The sequence below is a fragment of the Myxine glutinosa genome, chromosome 1 (assembly GCF_964187855.1).
Source record: "Myxine glutinosa chromosome 1, kmMyxGlut1.1, whole genome shotgun sequence".
Lineage (NCBI taxonomy): Eukaryota > Metazoa > Chordata > Myxini > Myxiniformes > Myxinidae > Myxine > Myxine glutinosa.
This window is the reverse complement of record NC_136261.1, coordinates 175,712,441-175,731,917: the sequence shown is the minus strand read 5'-3', so window position 1 is coordinate 175,731,917 and position 19,477 is coordinate 175,712,441. Positions and strand designations below refer to the sequence as shown.

General features: G+C 44.5%; 1 protein-coding gene across 2 annotated transcripts in view; it reads left to right on the top strand.

Annotated features, from left to right (window-relative positions):
• LOC137431386 (coagulation factor V) overlaps positions 1–19,477 on the top strand; it is a 203,202-nt gene that overhangs the window by 78,678 nt on the left and 105,047 nt on the right. For both annotated transcript variants that reach the window (XM_068122667.2, XM_068122658.2), the window contains exon 10: positions 14,361–14,557. In XM_068122667.2, coding sequence (XP_067978768.2) covers positions 14,361–14,557 — 197 coding nt within the window. The remainder of the gene's footprint in view (positions 1–14,360; positions 14,558–19,477) is intronic.

Here is a 19,477-nt window from a genome sequence, read left to right as displayed (position 1 = left end):
GTAACAAAATGTGAAAAAAGTGAATGGGTCTGAAGACTTTCTGAATGCACTGTATGTATGTGTATATATATATATATATATATATATATATATATATATATATATATATATATATATATATATATATATATATATATATATATATATATACATATATATATATATATATATATATTATATATATATATATATATATATATATATATATATACATACATATATATATATATATATATATATATATATATATATATATATATATATATATATATATATATATATATATATATATATATATATATATATATATATATATATATATATATATATATATATATATAGACATACGTATATATATATTTTTTTTTTTTTTTTTTTTTTTAATGTGTATATATGTGTATATATGAATATGGTCTGAGGTCTGAGGAACTGCATCATACTGGTCTGCCTTGCCATTTTCTGTTTCTGAGCATAGATTTCCTTTTAAGGCATAAGAATGTTGTCAAGCCCTCACTTAAAATGAAGGCTTCTCTCAAGACCTGGATTTTCATTTAATAACTCCTGTGCAAGATTATCAAACCGTACAAATAATGATGCCAATTTCGTCATACTCAAATCCTTCACCTGAAGAACTTCATCCTGCTCCTCATCATCTTCTTCATTTTATTGCTGTGCCATGTTCATGAGATCATCAACATTAAGCTCGTCATCATGTGAATCAATCAACTCCATCACATCAGGCTCTTCCATGTCGACGAAGCCATCTCCACCCACTTTCCGTCCCACCTCCACAATGTTATGCAATTCCAAAGTTAGAGAGGTCCCCTTGCGTTTGGAAGCCATGATGACAAGCACAGTAAAAGCAACGTGCAATAAACAGGATAATAACTGGAGTATCCTTCACACACAACAGCACAGATTCGCACACGACAATGCTTACTGCGAGACTGAGGCAGTACAGTCACACAGTGTGGCGCGCGTAGTCACCCGATCAACCAATCACACCCAGTCACCCGATCAACCAATCATACCCAGTCACCCTATCAACCAATCACACCCAGTCACCCGATCAACCAATCAGCGAGCGCATCAGGATGAATCGAACCAGCTTTAACTCCCGATGCAACCCTCCGATTATGGCAGTTGTTGCGCACATGAGATGGAAGAGACACAAAGCGTTTATCTACGCAAAAACACGTTTTTAATCCGAAACCCAACCATATACACGACAATTAGAAAATGCACGACAATTATATAGATATAGCAGAAAATAAACGCGGAGGAAACTAATGATGATAAATGCTGAGGTATAATCCTATGTTGAGGTACCTCCACACAGTTACAACCACTCACAATCGGTAAAGGAACAAAATAATAATTCACTGGCCGGCGCTGAGCTGTCGCCCCAAAATGGGCCCTTTTGTTAAGGTCGGTGGCTGTTGAAACCCTCAGCCACCAGGTGGGAAACCTGGCAAAAATATGGTGGCAACGCCGCGTGCCGAAGGCACAACATGTGTGAGGCAAGTCGTGAAGACGGCCTTCTTTCTTCTCTCCCTCTTTTCTTGACGATCAACTCCTCCATTTGGCAAGGACAGTGCGGCCTCCATTCCCTCAAAGAGCCAAGCAGTCCAAGCTCCCTCACGATCGCCGCAGAACAATGCTCTCCTCAAAAGCACACAAAATGGCCAAGCTTCTTCACCAGGACGAACCACGCGCTTCTCCTTCCTCGCCCCCTACGTCATCCACACATGTCACTCGAGTGGCATGGCCTGCCAGCCCTGTCCCCCGCCCACCGTACCATGTTACTCTGCCTCTCCTGGGCGGGTCTTTACTGCACCGTGTCCATGGAGCGTGCATAACTTGGCCAGCGGTGTCTTGGCCGGCTGTACTGGAAAAAATGTGAGGAATGACTACAGAGGGTATCGTGAACAGGGGAAATTAACCTTAAACCCTACTACTAATTAAGATGTCATCATCCCCTCGCATGATGAACATTTAAACAACCTTAAGCTCTCCTCATTCTTGTACATCTTGCACTTATGTACATCGAAATGCTCCTTCACGTCACACTGTCCATAATATTTCTATACAATGCTACCTTTCCTACTGTATTCTCTTACCTGCCCCCATAAACGTAACAATATGTATATGTTTGTGTCTATATATGTATATGTTTAGTGTATAAATAAGCACACGTGTATATATATATATATATATATATATATATATATATATATATATATATATATATATATACAGTGAAACCTTGACTTACGAGTTTAATTCGTTCTGTGACCGAGCTCGTAACTCAATTTGCTCGTTTCTCAAATTAAATTTCCCCATTAAAATGCATTGAAATGCTATTAATCCGTTCCAGCCCGCCAAAAACCACACCAATTTTTTTTAAAATATACAGTATATATAAAAATATCTCGCGCTTTATATTTCACCTGTATGCAGCATACAAGTTGGCAGGATGGCCTGGACTGGAGGTACGCACACTTGACTCTAAACTGTCCAGCCTGGGTTTGAATCCCGACCCAGCTATAACCTGTTATGGGTGAATCACAGGCAGGGTGATTCATCAATATGTGTACCGCTAAACTGGGCGCCCCGTTTGCGTCCCATTAGTTGTTGGATGTTGAGGATCTCACCGTGTCTTCCACAAAGAGAAGGCGAGCTATCGCCGGCACTCTGAACAAGTTGTGGCCTGGCATGCTCTTCTCCTCTGCCGTTATATACGTCCTCCTCGGCATCTTTTTCCAGAAGAGCCCTGTCTCGTCACAGTTGAAGATTTGCTGGGGGATGTATCGTTCGGCTTCTATCAGTTCGGCAAAAGTTATAATAAAATGTCTCGGGCCTTCTCACACATGATGCTCTCGGTCACGGTATCTCCTGCGAGCTGCTTCTCCGTCAACCACACAAACAACAACTTCTCCATCTCTTCATGGATAGAGGTCCGGAGCTTTGAAATAATCGTAACGCCCTTGGCTGGCGTTATAGCCTTTATCGACTCCTTCTGCTTCAAAATCGTACATATCGTAGAAGTACTGCGATCGTACTGCCTCGCCAAGTCGACAACACGCACACCTCGCTCATGTTTTTCGACGATTGCGTGTTTTATATCCAAGCACATCATCCTCCTCTTCTTCTCAGTACTGCCCTTGGCACTCAATTTCTTAGGACCCATGGTTAAAACTAAGAAATTTTCCAAAATAACCAAAATGCGAAAACAAAACGGCAGCGATATACGGCAGAGATGCTTGCACGGCAAGATAACCACGTGACCGGAACCCACCTGGTGGTGGGTGGCGTCAGCTCCAAAATAACCAAAATGCGAAAACAAAACAGCAGCGATATACGGCAGAAATGCTTGCACGGCAAGATAACCACGTGACCGGAACCCACCTGGTGGCGGGTGGCGTCAGCTCGAAAATAACCAAAATGCGAAAACAAAACAGCAGCGATATACGGCAGAAATGCTTGCACGGCAAGATAACCACGTGACCGGAACCCACCTGGTGGCGGGTGGCGTCAGCTCCAAAATAACCAAAATGCGAAAACAAAACAGCAGCGATATACGGCAGAAATGCTTGCACGGCAAGATAACCACGTGACCGGAACCCACCTGGTGGCGGGTGGCGTCAGCTCCAAAATAACCAAAATGCGAAAACAAAACAGCAGCGATATACGGCAGAGATGCTTGCATGGCAAGATAACCACGTGACCGGAACCCACCTGGTGGCGGGTGGCGTCAGCTCCAAAATAACCAAAATGCGAAAACAAAACAGCAGCGATATACGGCAGAGATGCTTGCACGGCAAGATAACCACGTGACCGGAACCCACCTGGTGGCGGGTGGCGTCAGCTCCAAAATAACCAAAATGCGAAAACAAAACAGCAGCGATATACGGCAGAAATGCTTGCACGGCAAGATAACCACGTGACCGGAACCCACCTGGTGGCGGGTGGCGTCAGCTCCAAAATAACCAAAATGCGAAAACAAAACAGCAGCGATATACGGCAGAAATGCTTGCACGACAAGATAACCACGTGACCGGAATCCACCTGGTGGCGGGTGGCGTCAGCTCCAAAATAACCAAAATGCGAAAACAAAACAGCAGCGATATACGGCAGAAATGCTTGCACGGCAAGATAACCACGTGACCGGAACCCACCTGGTGGCGGGTGGTGTAAGCTCGTAACTCAGATCTCGGCTCGCATCTCAAAGCAATAAACCGCCCGAGCGACGGCTCGTATCTCGGAAAACTCGTAAGTTGGTGCACTCGTAAGTCAAGGTTTCACTGTATATATATATATATATATATATATATATATATATATATATATATATATATATATATATATATATATATATATATATATATATGATGATGAATGATAATGATGATGGGATATTTAAGGGGATACTCGGTGCTGCCCGGCTGGGTGAACTTTTTCTGGTGAGTGGAGGTTTCAGAATGTTTTGGACATTGAAAAGCTTGGAGTTATTGGCCTCATGGTGGTTACCTTTTGCCTGCGAGCCGGCGGCAGCACTGCCTGATCCCACATCCCATTACAGATATAGCTCAGTTAACGAATTATTTGGCAATGAAACTCCTTTATAACGAGGTCCGTCGTTCTCCCATTATTTTGGCTTAAATTTTCTTAAGTTAAAAAGAATCCCTTACCCTCTTGCTTGGTGGCAATGTGTCCGGTTATTTCAAATTAAAGCTTCTTCTCCTCCACCATTCTCAGATGCCAATGGCAATGAAAGGGCTGTTAACAACCTCATTGTCGAGTTATCTGGATGCCAAATAAAAAGGCTGGGGGTAATAATAGATGTTTTTTCGTGAATGGTTCATCAGCTATTTATTTCCAGCTATCGAGCGTCATTGCAGAGAAAATGGGCTTAAACCAAAAGCATTGTTGATTTAAATAACGCCCCAGGTCACCCTGAGTACCTTGGGAATCTACAGAACCCAAACCAGTTTAAATTGTCCCCCTTCCTCCAAACACAACATCCACTCTTCAGCCAATGGATCAGCGGGTAATTGCGACCTATATAGCCAGCTGAAAAAGTGCTAACTACAAACTTTTTGTCTGAGAATCTCGCAAAGATCATAAATGCAATGGAGGGTTTCTCTGAAAATAATCCACAATGAGAATGTAGCAGCGCTGTCAAGAGAGCTGTGTTGCAAGAAATCTTCTGCTATCGTGAGTCCGTCAACCCAGGATCCTGGCAGCCCTTCAAGCCAGTAGCAAATGCCACTCACCATTGCCAAGACAGAGAAACATAGCGATGCAAGCTATGACAAAAGTCACTGGTAAATGCAAATAAATATGTTTTTTCTATCTTACTGGAAGGTTTAATTGAATGTTTTTTTATTATTGTATCTATTAGTCACTAGCAAAGGTACCTGGCGTTTCTGGGCAACGCGGAGTCACTTCGTGATGGGAATATGAAGAGATGGGGGCGGGGGGGAAGGGGGTAGAGAAAGGAGGGGAGAGAGAGTAGGGGAGGGTGGAGAGTTGTGGGGAAGCAGCGTGAGGGGAGGGGAAAGGGGGAGCCTGTTTCTAGTTTTAGTGTATATTTTAGGGTACATTATCTTCAAAAGGGGTGTTTTAACACACCCAAACACCCAGTTTTGATTCATGCACTCATTTGGAGTTCAAGATGTATGCTTGCTGCGTTTGGGGCTGCTCGTTTTCATGTTTTTGGAGTTATGGAGGAGACGGCCGGACTGTCACACACTCTTTTATTATTAAGTACGATACAGAGATATCTATGTAGTATTAACCCTCCTAGCTTGATAGAGAAGTAAGGCACATTTCCCATCCCATAGCAGCTGGATCTGTGTGATCTATGAGCAGTAATATCCATCTGCCACATGAGCACATTACCTCGGCCTTACTGCCCCACCAACCAGGAGGTGTGGTTATGCATACCAATACATCAAAACAAGGTGGCTCTTCCAACCCGACAAACACTTTGCCACCCAGTAACCATTTGGGTGCTTTCAAAACTGGAGGGTCATCATCGACACCGGAGGTTTATCTCTTAGATTTCTGATCATTATTGATTTCTTGGTATGTAGTTTCAATTGGCTTCAAGTGGTTTGTCATTTCCTCCTTCTAAGCAGTGTTTATGTGAGATGGGTGATCATAATAGCCATTGTTCTCAATAAGAGAATCCCCTACCCACCACCAAGGCCATGCAGCTATTACAGGCAATGTGTGCCTCCCATGGCTTCACCTAACCCTGATTGGGAGGATAAAATGGGGTAGTACACCTTGCCCAAGGGTGGCCCACCAAATTTCGGCCAAATCCATCCATAACTTTTTCATGTATCCTGATCACAGACAAACAAGCACGCAGATAGACATGGGTGAAAACATAACCTCCGTCCACCAGTATCATTATTTATTTATTTGTGGGGTTTCATAAAGGTTATATATGGCAGAGGTAACAAATAATGATCCTACACATATTTCCAATACTGTAATAGTAAAACAGTATTTGGGGAACAAGGTTCCAGCTGGTGTGCTCCTACAGTTAGAATGGCCACCACAGAGCTTGGAAGCGAGACCCATCAAGGCCATATGCGATTACCTGGAAACAGAGAAGAATAAGAGGAACCTAACAAACCTCACAGAACGGTGGAGGGTACTACAGAATATTTGGCACAATATTCCTGTGAGAGCGTTTCATTCGTATACAGGAAGTACTGCATGGGTAAAAGACATATGGCACTCAAGAATAAAAGGACAGGCACTCAACGTATTGACCAAAACGATAAAATTACACTGTTCTTGTTATTTACTGAAGCAGTTTGATTCTTGTGATGGTGAACAGGTTCCCCAATATGTCTGGCCTTTCTGTGCTCCAAGCTTCAGAAGGCAACTAGTTGTGGATTCTGGATCTGATGGAACAAAGGAAGGAGGGGGTTGGCTCGATGTGGAGATTGATTTTTTTATTCTTGACTTTAGAATTAATGTGATTATTTTTATCGTTTTATTATTTTTAGCCACGTCGCAGACGCTGGTCATAGAGTGCCCTCTGCTGTTGTTGTTGTTGTTCTTCTTGTTCTTCTTCTTCTTGTTCTTGCAGAGAAGACAAAACCTCAAAGCTCCACCCATTCTGGGAGAGGCTTCATATAAACAAATATCCACCATTGTATTAACTCGCATAGCTTTGAGGCCTGTTTTGTAGGCCCGTGGTGTCTTCCTCTCTCACACAGTTTTATTTCAAATCAAATTCGATATATCATTTCATTTTTCACAGTCGCTAACATAGTTTTAGACTCGGTTGAAAAAAAACAGGAAGAAAATCCGATGGAAGTTGCCCTTTATAGAACGAAATTAATTCTCAAAGGCCTGTAACTTCAAGTCCATTGAGATATATATATTTTAAATCGCGGCATGGTCAGTCATACACCGCCCGAAATAACAGACGGGAAAATGCCGAGATATATATATTTTGTTTAAATCGCGGCATGGTCAGTCATACACCGCCCGAAATAACAGACGGGAAAATGCCGAGATATATTTAAAATTCGTCCATTTGATGACATTCGTCATGATGAAATAGTTAATTTATACGTCGTCACAATAATGTGGAGAGAGGAGCATAGCTTCGTTCACGTGTCGCCACATACGGGAAATTGCCGAGATATATATTTTTTAAATCGCGGCATGGTCAGTCATACACCGCCTGAAATAACAGACGGGAAAATGCCGAGATATATTAAAAATTCGTCCATTTGATGACAATCGTCACGATGAAATATTTAATTTATACGTCGTCACAATAATGTGGAGAGAGGAGCATAGCTTCGTTCACGTGTCGCCACATACGGGAAATTGCCGAGATTTTTTTTTTTTAAATCGCGGCATGGTCAGTCATACACCGCCTGAAATAACAGACGAGAAAATGCCGAGATATATTATAAATTCGTTGCCACACACGGGAAATTGCCGAGATATATTTTCACTTTGCACAAAAATAACATCAAGTAATCGAATCAATTCTGTTACGTGGTCCCCTCGGTGACTACCTGGTCTCGGTGACCCCCGGACCGTGAGAGGACCTTCGCCAGCAAGTTGTATTATATATGCGCTTTCGCCACGCAATCCATATGAATTCCACCCAAGAGAAAACTGATGTTCCAGGATATATTTCAAAGGTAATGATACCATACAATTTCAATGATACAACCACGGAGATTTTCCCCGAGCAATCAACAACAAACAACCATCAACAATTCCCAATCCACAATCAATTCCCTATATGATTAAGATGGCCATCTTATATATGTGTGTCCACTTCTGTACTCACGACCCCCTTTTGGTCTCTGCCCCTCACAATGTCTCTGGGCCCCTCCTGACCGAGATGCTGGTCGGCGTCGCCGCACTCGGGCGGTTGAACGAACCCCGGGTGGACGTGTTTCCACCGGGCAGGTATCGTACCAGGCACCGTGGCTGCAGCCCCTCGTGGCCACGCGAAGCGGGAACGGTAAAGCAAGCCAACAGCCCCACGCCGCTTGCAAGGCATGTTAGGCCCCAAAGTGCGACCCGTACGCGTCTGTTTAGACGGTGCCGCGAACGGTGCCAGACGCGGGGTCGATGTACGGCCCCACGTCAACTTGACGTCTCCACCGGGTAGGTACACGTCCCGGTAACTCCTCTCGCCAGACGGGCTTCGGAACGCCGCTTTTCCACGCAGCGCAAGGTCGATCCCACCTTTCGTCGGAGCGGGGCGAGGAAGAATACTACTCGTCGCTTTCTTCCTCGTGTCTTTTCCTCTTCCGTTTCCGGTCACTTCCGTTTCCGGACACTTTTCAGAAGGGCTCCTGACCCTCCAACCACAACAACCCTTAATCTATTACACATGGATAAGCAAAGACCTGAATGGTAATTCACATACATTCACATAAATATGTAACACTCCCCCCCTTCAAGAAAGAAAGTTTGAACCCAGTGAAAACTTTCTTTGCCGGCCAATTTGGAGAAACAAACCAGATAACTCAACCCCCCCACATTATCAGTTCCCCCCCGGGCACAGTTATCACTTAAAAATAAAGCAACCAACATTTCACCACACCCCCTCCAGATTACTCCCTCTGGACTAAGCACCAGCAACGACATTGTCCCTGCCAAATCAAACTCCATCTCATGACCCTCTGACTTTGACCGTCAGTTTCTTGTGAATGAAGGTTAAGGGGTTGATCAAAGATCCAAAGTTAAGCAACTCGATAGCACTTTTTCCGGGAGGCCAAGCCGAGTATTCACTACATGGATGCCTTGAGGAACGTGGAGTTCACGGTTAGTCCGTGCATGAAAGTTCACTACCTGGACGCCTTTAGGAACGGCGTTCACGGTTAATTCCTGTAGGAATCTTGGCTCGGCGGCTCCGCCGCATTCAGTGCTTCAACTTCTCAGAACTTCCCTAATAATTAGGGTGGGACCACTTGTCCCTGTAGTCCCATGAATAGCGGTCTCCTTCTCGGCCACTACTTTGCCAATCCTTCCTTCGGGAGCGGCCGTAACTCAGGGAGCCTCCATAATAATATTGATTGCGGCCACCACCAAAACTACCGCCCAGTTGTCCTCTCCTGTAGACCTCTCGACGCCTACGAAATGCCTTCCCTACTGTTATGGTCCGACCCTCCAAATCCTTGCCATTCCAATTCTTCTCTGCCTCTCTGGCGTCTTTTGTGCTGGCAAACGTGACAAAGCCGAACCCTCTTGACTGTTGCGTTTCCCAGTCTCTTACCAACCGCACTTCCACCAGCGGCCCATATCTGTTGAAGACAGAGGTCAGAACTTCTTCCTCTGTTTTGAAGTTCAGTCCCCCTACAAATAACTTGGCACTTTTGTCGCCATCCCGAGCTGGTGTGGTGTTATTTTCCCTGCTGGGCTCTTTACCAACCCTCAGGTTACCATAAACTTGACCCCCGGCCAAATCATTCCCGATAACCACAGATACACCCTCTACAGGAAGCGTGGCTTGTAAACCGACGGTGACCGGTCCTGACACCAAATCGGACTCCAAATGGATGACATGAAGGGGAGCACTAACACCGCCCCCGATCCCCTGTAAACGAACGCTATCCCCCGTTGCCGTCTCCTCGGACCATGGCAAAATGCCTTCAAGCATTAAAGATTGATGTGCCCCTGTGTCCCTCAATATCCTAACCGGTTTCCGGTTAGTCGAGGCTCCATCCCGTGACACAAACCCCTCTGAAATAAATGGTTGGTAACCCTTTTGATGGCGATTTCTCACAATGGCCATTGCATTTGGAGTCGTAGTAGTCGGACTCCGCTCTGGGTCTTCGCTTTTCATGCGGTAACAACTGGACATCAAGTGTCCAGGTTTCTTGCAAAAAGCGCAAGTAGGCCCGGAGGAAAAACTCGTGGTCTGCCTCGGGCCCCCCGAACTATAAGTTTGTCTTGGGCCCGCATCCCTCTGATTTCGAACAGGTGGGGTATCATAGTTGTCCCCATAATCATCTCGAGGCCGCCGCCATGTATGGTCGTTCTCCGCACCTGCTGTTCCCCACCTCCCCTGCGGAGATCTAGGCGAGGAGTTAGGTTCGTGGACCCCTATTCGGTGGGTTAAGGCATAATCATCTGCCATGGTGGCTGCGTCCCACAACTTTGGTACTTTCTTTTCCTGCAGGTACACTTTGATGTCCTCGTGGACACACTGCTGGAATTCCTCCACCAGTATCAAGTCCCGCAATGTTTCGAAGTCTTTCCCGACTCCTTTTGACTCACACCACCGATCAAACATGTTTTCTTTCACTCTGGCAAACCCCACATGGGTCTCACTCTCCCTCTTCCTGGCATTCCTGAATTTTTTCCTGTAAGCTTCCGGAACCAACTCATAGGCTTTGAGGATGTGCTTCTTCAGTACCTCATAATCTGCACATTGGTCCATTGGTAGCGCCGAATAAATTCCCTGAGCTTTCCCCACCAGCACACTTTGCACGAGTATGGTCCAGGCCTCCTCCGGCCAGTTTAATTGTCGAGCCACTTTCTCAAAGTGTGGAAAAAATTTCGCGACTTCCTTTTCACTGAACGGTGGAACCAGCCTCACATGTCTGCCCACATCCCAGGTTTTCTGGTTAGGTGTCGACCCCGTCAGCAAGGGTGGTGCCTCTCCCCGTTCTCTCATTAACTCCAGCTCCTTGAATTTGATTTCTTGCTGAAGCTCCATGTCACGTTCCTTTAATTCCCTTTCCGCTTTTCTCTCCTCTGCTTCGAGTTCCCTTGCAGCTCTCCTCTCCTCTGCTTCTGCTTTCCTTTCCTCTGTTTTCATCCTTTCTAACCTTTCCTGGAGTTCTCGTTCCACTCTCCTTTCTTCTTCTGCTCTTTCCTTTTCTGCTTTCCTTTCTTCTTCTGCTAACCTTTCCTGGAGTTCTCGTTCCACTCTCCTTTCCTCTGCTTGTTTCTCTTCTCTCCTCTCTTCTGCTTTCCTTTCTTCTTCTTTGATCCGTTCCTGGCTCCGTAATTGCAACTCCAGTTTCCGGAGCTCAACGTCTTCTGGTTCTTCGGGTAGCCACTCCCAGGCTAACTCGTCCCATGTTCCTAATCCCACCATAGATTGTATCACCGTGGCCTGCAACTCTGCCTTCCTCAAATTAGTTCGGACCTCCAAGTTAAAATGTTTGGCCAATTTCAAGAGGTCCGACTTTAGTAACGCTCGGAACTGTGCCTCACTCGGTGTTACCGCAAAGTTCTGTGCCACAAACGCCATGGTGACTATCGTTAACACCTGTTAACCTTCACCCAAGACTTTACCCCAATTTCCCCAAAAATTTTCCAATTAATACTTAATTAATAAATTTTAATTAATAAAAATATTATTTTATTATTTTATACAATTTTAGATCCCGGACGTAGACCCAATTGCGTAATCGTAATTTGGACGAGCCCCCAATTCTGTTACGTGGTCCCCTCGGTGACTACCTGGTCTCGGTGACCCCCGGACCGTGAGAGGACCTTCGCCAGCAAGTTGTATTATATATGCGCTTTCGCCACGCAATCCATATGAATTCCACCCAAGAGAAAACTGATGTTCCAGGATATATTTCAAAGGTAATGATACCATACAATTTCAATGATACAACCACGGAGATTTTCCCTGAGCAATCAACAACAAACAACCATCAACAATTCCCAATCCACAATCAATTCCCTATATGATTAAGATGGCCATCTTATATATGTGTGTCCACTTCTGTACTCACGACCCCCTTTTGGTCTCTGCCCCTCACAATGTCTCTGGGCCCCTCCTGACCGAGATGCTGGTCGGCGTCGCCGCACTCGGGCGGTTGAACGAACCCCGGGTGGACGTGTTTCCACCGGGCAGGTATCGTACCAGGCACCGTGGCTGCAGCCCCTCGTGGCCACGCGAAGCGGGAACGGTAAAGCAAGCCAACAGCCCCACGCCGCTTGCAAGGCGTGTTAGGCCCCAAAGTGCGACCCGTACGCGTCTGTTTAGACGGTGCCGCGAACGGTGCCAGACGCGGGGTCGATGTACGGCCCCACGTCAACTTGACGTCTCCACCGGGTAGGTACACGTCCTGGTAACTCCTCTCGCCAGACGGGCTTCGGAACGCCGCTTTTCCACGCAGCGCAAGGTCGATCCCACCTTTCGTCGGAGCGGGGAGAGGAAGAATACTACTCGTCGCTTTCTTCCTCGTGTCTTTTCCTCTTCCGTTTCCGGTCACTTCCGTTTCCGGACACTTTTCAGAAGGGCTCCTGACCCTCCAACCACAACAACCCTTAATCTATTACACATGGATAAGCAAAGACCTGAATGGTAATTCACATACATTCACATAAATATGTAACAATAGGAATGTCCTGTGCCTATAACATCGACGTTATAGGCACAGCTGCATCTAGGCATTGTGTAACATCGACGCGGCTTTTGTTTTAATTAAAACTTTTTGTACTTGTTATATGTAGTATTATCAAGGGTACCGGCGTTACCCAGTGCTGTTATAATTCTGTTGGCATTTTGAAGAAATCAAATGTTTTTTTTCTATTTTTTGTGGGGTCTAAAACACTTACCTAAACCCACTAAGGAATGGGGTCGAGGTTCATTGAATACTATGTTTCATATTGCTATACAAAGGCTTTGGCACTATAGAGCGATAAAAAACAAAATACAACTTTTCTATCAAATTTCTTTTGTCAAACCTGTTCCTGCACTCACTGATGAACCTCTGAAAGTTTGACAAATATCCGTTTGTCAATCTCGAGGAAAAACGGCGATACACACACACACACACACACACACATGAGATTTAGCACACCCGAGTGGAAGTAGGGGCCTGAGATTTGGCAGACCCGAGTTGAAGGGGGAGGAGGGGTTGGGGCTGAGATTTGGCAGACCCGAGTGGAAGGGGGGGGGGGGAGCTGAGACTTGCCAGGCCCGAGTGGAAGGGGAGGGGGGCTGAGATTTGGGGGACCCAAGTGGGAGGGGGACCTGAGATTTGGCGGACCCGAGTGGAAGGGGGGCCTGAGATTTGGCGGACCCAAGTGGGAGGGGGACCTGGGTGCACCTGTGATACATACAAAGGCATCGTCCTCATCACAACAACGTCATCATGATAAGCAGGTGTAAAATAAATAAAAACGAAATTCGATTTTAATTTATTTTTAAAATCTAACATATTTATTGCACATGTTATACAGCATGTATGTTTATTTTTGTCAGCCAAGAATTACGTTATATCTTTGCCTACATTATAACACATTTTTCAGGTTTTGTTTCGTGCAGAGTAAGTTATAGGATAAGTTAGGGGGATGGGTTAGCTTGTTAGCCATGACCTGAACCCGCTTTCTTCCATAGGCCCTTTACTTCACCATCTACGGACTCATTGTCCGCAGCACTTTCCAGGAACATAACCTCCACGACTGGTGAAGTTTTGCTGTAATTGGAAATACAGTGCAGTATTCCTGCTTGGGGTGGCTTGCCAGCTTTAACTTTGAGGGGAATCCAATTGCAGAAACAGCAGATTGAATGCATCTGGCATTGATTTGCTATTTAGAGGCTGCAGTGTCCAAAATGAACTGAGTTGGCCTCTCACCCAATATATTTACACTTGAATATTATCCTGTTGCTGTCACCATGAACCGCAAGGCAGTGCCTCTCACACCACTCATTAGCGCATTACTGTCATTAGCTGTGAATTGGATTATGTGAGCAAAATTGGCTGCGATAGCTGATCTCTTTGAGGAGATGTAGTTCATAAAGTATAGGACTCTACCACATAAGTTCAATGTATGTCATGGAACATGGTATTTTTCACATTCATGACCGTATTCTACTTCATCTTCTTTAGAACACTCCGTGAATCCTGGTGAAAGTTTCACCTACAGCTGGTATGTTCTAGAGAATGCTGGGCCTGCTGCGTTAGACACCCCTTGTTTGAGTCGTGTTTATGCCAGCACAGTCTCCCCTACCCGTGACATTGCTGCTGGACTTGTGGGCCCATTACTCATCTGCAAGCATCATTCATTGGATGACAGCGCAAGACAGGTGAATAACTCATCTCGGGAAGCCGCAGCTTGTTCAGTCATTAAGAACTGTGTAACACGATTGTCAAAATAAGATTGTAATAGAACTAATACTGTTTCTCTCTCAGGAATTGTTGGAGGCCCTAAGTCTTAAACGAGGTCAGGATTGTCCCTTGACATAACTTTAGTGTTCAACACAGTCAGGCATCCTTCATTGCTTTTCAAACTCGCTGCCAGTGGCATACTAGGCCACTTTTATACCTGACTTTCTCCACTTGAGCAGTCAATACATTTCCCTCAAAGAAACACCTTCTCCCAGTGGAGGCTGCATTGCCTTGGGCTCAATATTGCTCCTCATCTACGTAAATGACCTCTCCAGTGCTCAAGAACACCCTCTAATTAGCCGGACCGGGCACAGCAGGAGACGGGATATTGTAATCACTTCTGTATGTTTGTCTGTGTGTCTGTCTGTGTGTCTGTCTGTCCGGGCCGTAACATTTTTACCATTTGAGGCATTGTCATGAAATTTTCACCAAACCTTTATTATGATTATACGGGGAAGGCAAATTAATAATTTTGTCAAAAGGTTAAAGGGCAGAATCACCTAAAATCATCAATTTTCATCCGATTGACCTGAAATTTTAAGAATTTGCATATTGGGTCACTGGGTTGGTTCAGCAATTAAAAGCAACAAGCCAATTGTTTTCTTGGATCAAAAGGTCAAAGGTCAAGGTTGCGTAAAATCATCAATTTTTACCCAATTGACCTGAAATTTGTCAGCCCCTGGCAGCCTCAAAGTCCAAACTGTGCACACACACTTTGGCATCACATTCAACCACGTCGCTTACCACACGTGCACTCTCACACATGCTCATGCTTGCCATCCTGGATAGATCAGGTGGTTTTAATTCCACAGCACGGCCGCTCGCTGCCTGCTGAAACACACAGTTCACAAACCAGCCACGCAACCTCCACCACAGCGATCCGCACGCAGACTCTGATGTAAGTTTGGACGGCTTGTGCGCAGGACCTCGTCCTTACCTGGGCCAACACACATGGGTGATGCGAACTCGACCTCTCTCATCGGCAGCTTGGTGGGCACCGAGGTGCGCGCCCTTTGCACACCGGCAGTTCACTGTCGGGAGCACACAACCATGTCACGGCACCAGATTCGGACACAAGTGATTCACTTGCGGGTGCAGGCTCCATCCCGCACCGCACGCATGCAACCAAACACGCAGGCACACACGCCTCCCTGTGGAGAGCTTCTAACCAGCTCTCTTTTTATGCCTCCGCAGACAAAGTCGCCGGAGGCATTATGTTTTCGGGTTGTCCGTCCGTCGGTCCGTTCGGGCTAAACCTCGTTTTTCTCAGCAACCACATGCCCGATTGAGACAAAACTTTCAGGGTAGGAGTGACACTCATGCAGAATGTTTTTATAATTGTGACGTCATAGGTCATGTAGTATGGCAGCCATCTTGGATTAAAAGCAACTAATTAAAAAATATTTATTGGAAACCGCTGAATGGAGAAATTTGAAACTTGGCACATTGTCAAGTACTCCCAATGGGGAACAAAAGCATGTGAATGATGACATCATAGGTGAAGTGGTATACCAGCCAAAAGTGTTTTAATCGAATTTCTTATCCTAAAAATCTGAAATTGCATGCACATGATCTATGACCCATTTGTATTGAAATACTAAATTTATGACATCATAGGTCACATGGTTTGGCAGCCATATTGAATTGAAGTAAAATATTAAATAATTATATCTCTGAAACCGCTAACCCTATCGATGCAAAATTTTACAAATATCATCTAACAGCACTGCTGCATATAGTTTGAAAATGATGATGTCATAGGTCATGTGGTTTGGCAGCCATCTTGGATAGAAAAACAAACCTTATCCGATCAACACGAAACTTCACAAACGTGATCCCCTACCCATACATATGCAGAGTGATAGCATCTACCTGTTGTGGGACTATGCGGAGGCATATTGGCAACACAGTCGCATTGTTCTAGTTTTTATTCTGTCTGCCTGTCTGGCTATCACACAAAATTGATGTACATGCTAAACATGAAACTTGCTGTTTTTAGGGAAATCATAAAGGACACATGGCATGAAGAACTAATGTAATGTATTAAATAAGGTCGTGGAAAAGGTGGTGCATCAAAAACAGTAAACTTCTGAAAAATATTATACAGGCTTTAAAATCTTTATTTTATTACACTCACCAGAGGAGAGGGTATATTTTATTTGCTTCGTCAGAGAGAGAAGCCCCTTTAGAACTGTAAGACCCCTAACACCTTCCAGAACTCGAACACCCTCCAGAACCCTAAGACCTTTTAGAACCATAAGACCCTCCAGAACCCTAATACCCTCTAGAACCATGACTCCCTAGAACCGTAAGACCCCTAAGACCCACCAGAACCGTAAGACCCCGAAGACCCACCAGAACCCTAAGACCCTTTAGAAACATAAGACCCTTTAGAACCCTTAGAAACTAAAGACCATGTGCACCCTATAGACCCCCCTTAACCCTCTATCACCCTATAGACCCTGTTACAGACTTTAGCCTTAGACCCCCTAAGACTCTTTAGATGCTGTTAGATCATATAGGACCCTATGACCTTATATACCCCACTAGACCCTTTAGAACCTCTAAGAACCTGAAGTCCCCTTTGACTCCGTTTGACCTTTCAGACCCTTTTAGACATTTAGGCTTTCATACCTTGAAGACCTTTTAATACATTTTAAACTCCTTTGACCGTCAGGCCCTTTTTAGACATTTTAAGACCCTTTAGACAATTCCAACCCTTTAAACCTTCAGTTACAACCTTTAGACCTATTTGGACCTTTTCAGACTTTTAGACCTGCAGCCCATTTGACCTTTACACCTTTTCAGAATTTTGACTTTTACACCTTTACAACTAGACCATGTAGACCTTTCGTTTGCAATCAACGACATTTAATTTCATGCATCCATCGATTTATTTGCCACACAAAATACACCACACAAAACAAGTCCTGGGGAGCGTCTGGGATCTCTGATTGCTCTTTCTAGTTTCAATTTAATTATATACTTGAACATTATAGAGCAGAAATCGCCTTATTTTAGCAGTACTTAGACAAAATATCAGTACTTGGGCAAAGTATTATGCCACCTTACGTAATCTCGACCAATCAAATTTACCGCTCGCTCTCTCAGCGTTAGGGATTATCGAGATTCAGAAAAAATGGCAGTTCGTACGAAATAGTATACACATATATATATACACTATACAGTATATATGTATATCTCAGCTCAGAAACACACTAAGCAAGAGTTTCCCATATCTTTAATTTAAGACCTTTCCCATGTCTTTAATTCTCAAAACTGCATGGGGTAAGGTGTTCTATGAACTCTCCAGTTGTTTTTATATTGTGCTTTGATTTATAGTGCTAACATGCCACCATGTCAAGTTTCTATACCGTTCAGACAAAATAACCAACTGTGGTTCTGCAACCAAATGCTTTTGTGAGCCATCTGATGCCATGCCATACTTACAGAATTTGTATGATTACTATGATTACTATGATTGTATGATTACTATATGATTACTATGATTACTATGATTACATACTTACTATGATTTCTCATGAGAATTGATACAGAATTTCACAAGATCTCATGAGACGTTTCTGTAAGGTCACACACTCAATGATGAGTTTTCCAATCTGCGTCACCTAATAGAGGAGTTCACTCATTGGCTTTGTAATGATCAACATCCCGGCAAAATTCACCTGCCTAACCTCTACGACCTTCATACCCTCAAAACGGATGATTTCAGTTTCCATTATGCTTCACAATTTCAGAGAAGCTGCTGAAATGTCTGGTGAGTACACTGTCGCTGAAAGTGTTGGTTTGCAGTCACCTTGTTCTACCAGTGACTGGTTGAATATTTCCTCCATATCAGACAATGGTATCCGTGGGATTGGTTCAACAAGCACCAATTTTTTTTTCAAACAATTTGATACATCCTGCTAGCAGTTATACACATATTTTATACCATTGCTTTCTGGGAAATGCTAGGAGGCCATCATAACCAAACACTTGTCCTTCCTTTACTGGAAGGAAAAATGGCAACCTCTCAACCCTCCAGGGAGTCTAGAACAAATATCTTTCTGCAGTGAGACATGCTAGGATTCAGTATTGGCAGCAGCGGAAGAAAGCTTTCAACAATCCCCTGTTCATCGAAGTCGTGGTGGCACCTTGTCAGCTTTGTAGCTTATGTCTTGGTCCTCAGTTCTTTCCCTTGCCTATGATAGTTTCTTTCATCCATTCAGATGCGGAACGGACTGGGAATCGATTAATGGGTTGGCTCAAAAGTGTGCACCATTTTCTAATGGCTACGGGTGTGCTGAAAATGCAGACTCCCCTGTAGGTTATGGCAGGAATTTGGCCTTTGTTGAGGGTGCTGATGATGCCTCATCTTCTCCCACCAAAAGATGCTGTCGGGACCTTTAACATCCGCAAAATGATGTTGCAGATCCCGTACACTGTCCATCCAAGGGATGGCACACTCATTGACGCAATACCCAGCCTGCAAAGCACCAATCTGACAATATATGGTGAAGTTGAGGACCAAACTCAGACTAGACAGCTCAAAGGTGACGATGCTCCCACTACACCACCCTGTCAGACTCCATGATAGGTTCAAGGTCGACACGATCTATGATGAGGCAGAGGAGGTCATTTCTGCTTTTATATCAAAAGCTCGTAGCAACCGGTCCTGTCCTGCCCTATTCCTACCAATGATTTATAAGCCAAAACGTTGATAAGAGGATGTCTACCATTGTGGGAAACAAGGTGCTGGTGTTAATGTTTCGAGTGTTAACTCTTCATCATTGTTTTGTGAAGGGCTAACACCGAAATATCTGCTGCAATTCATTTCC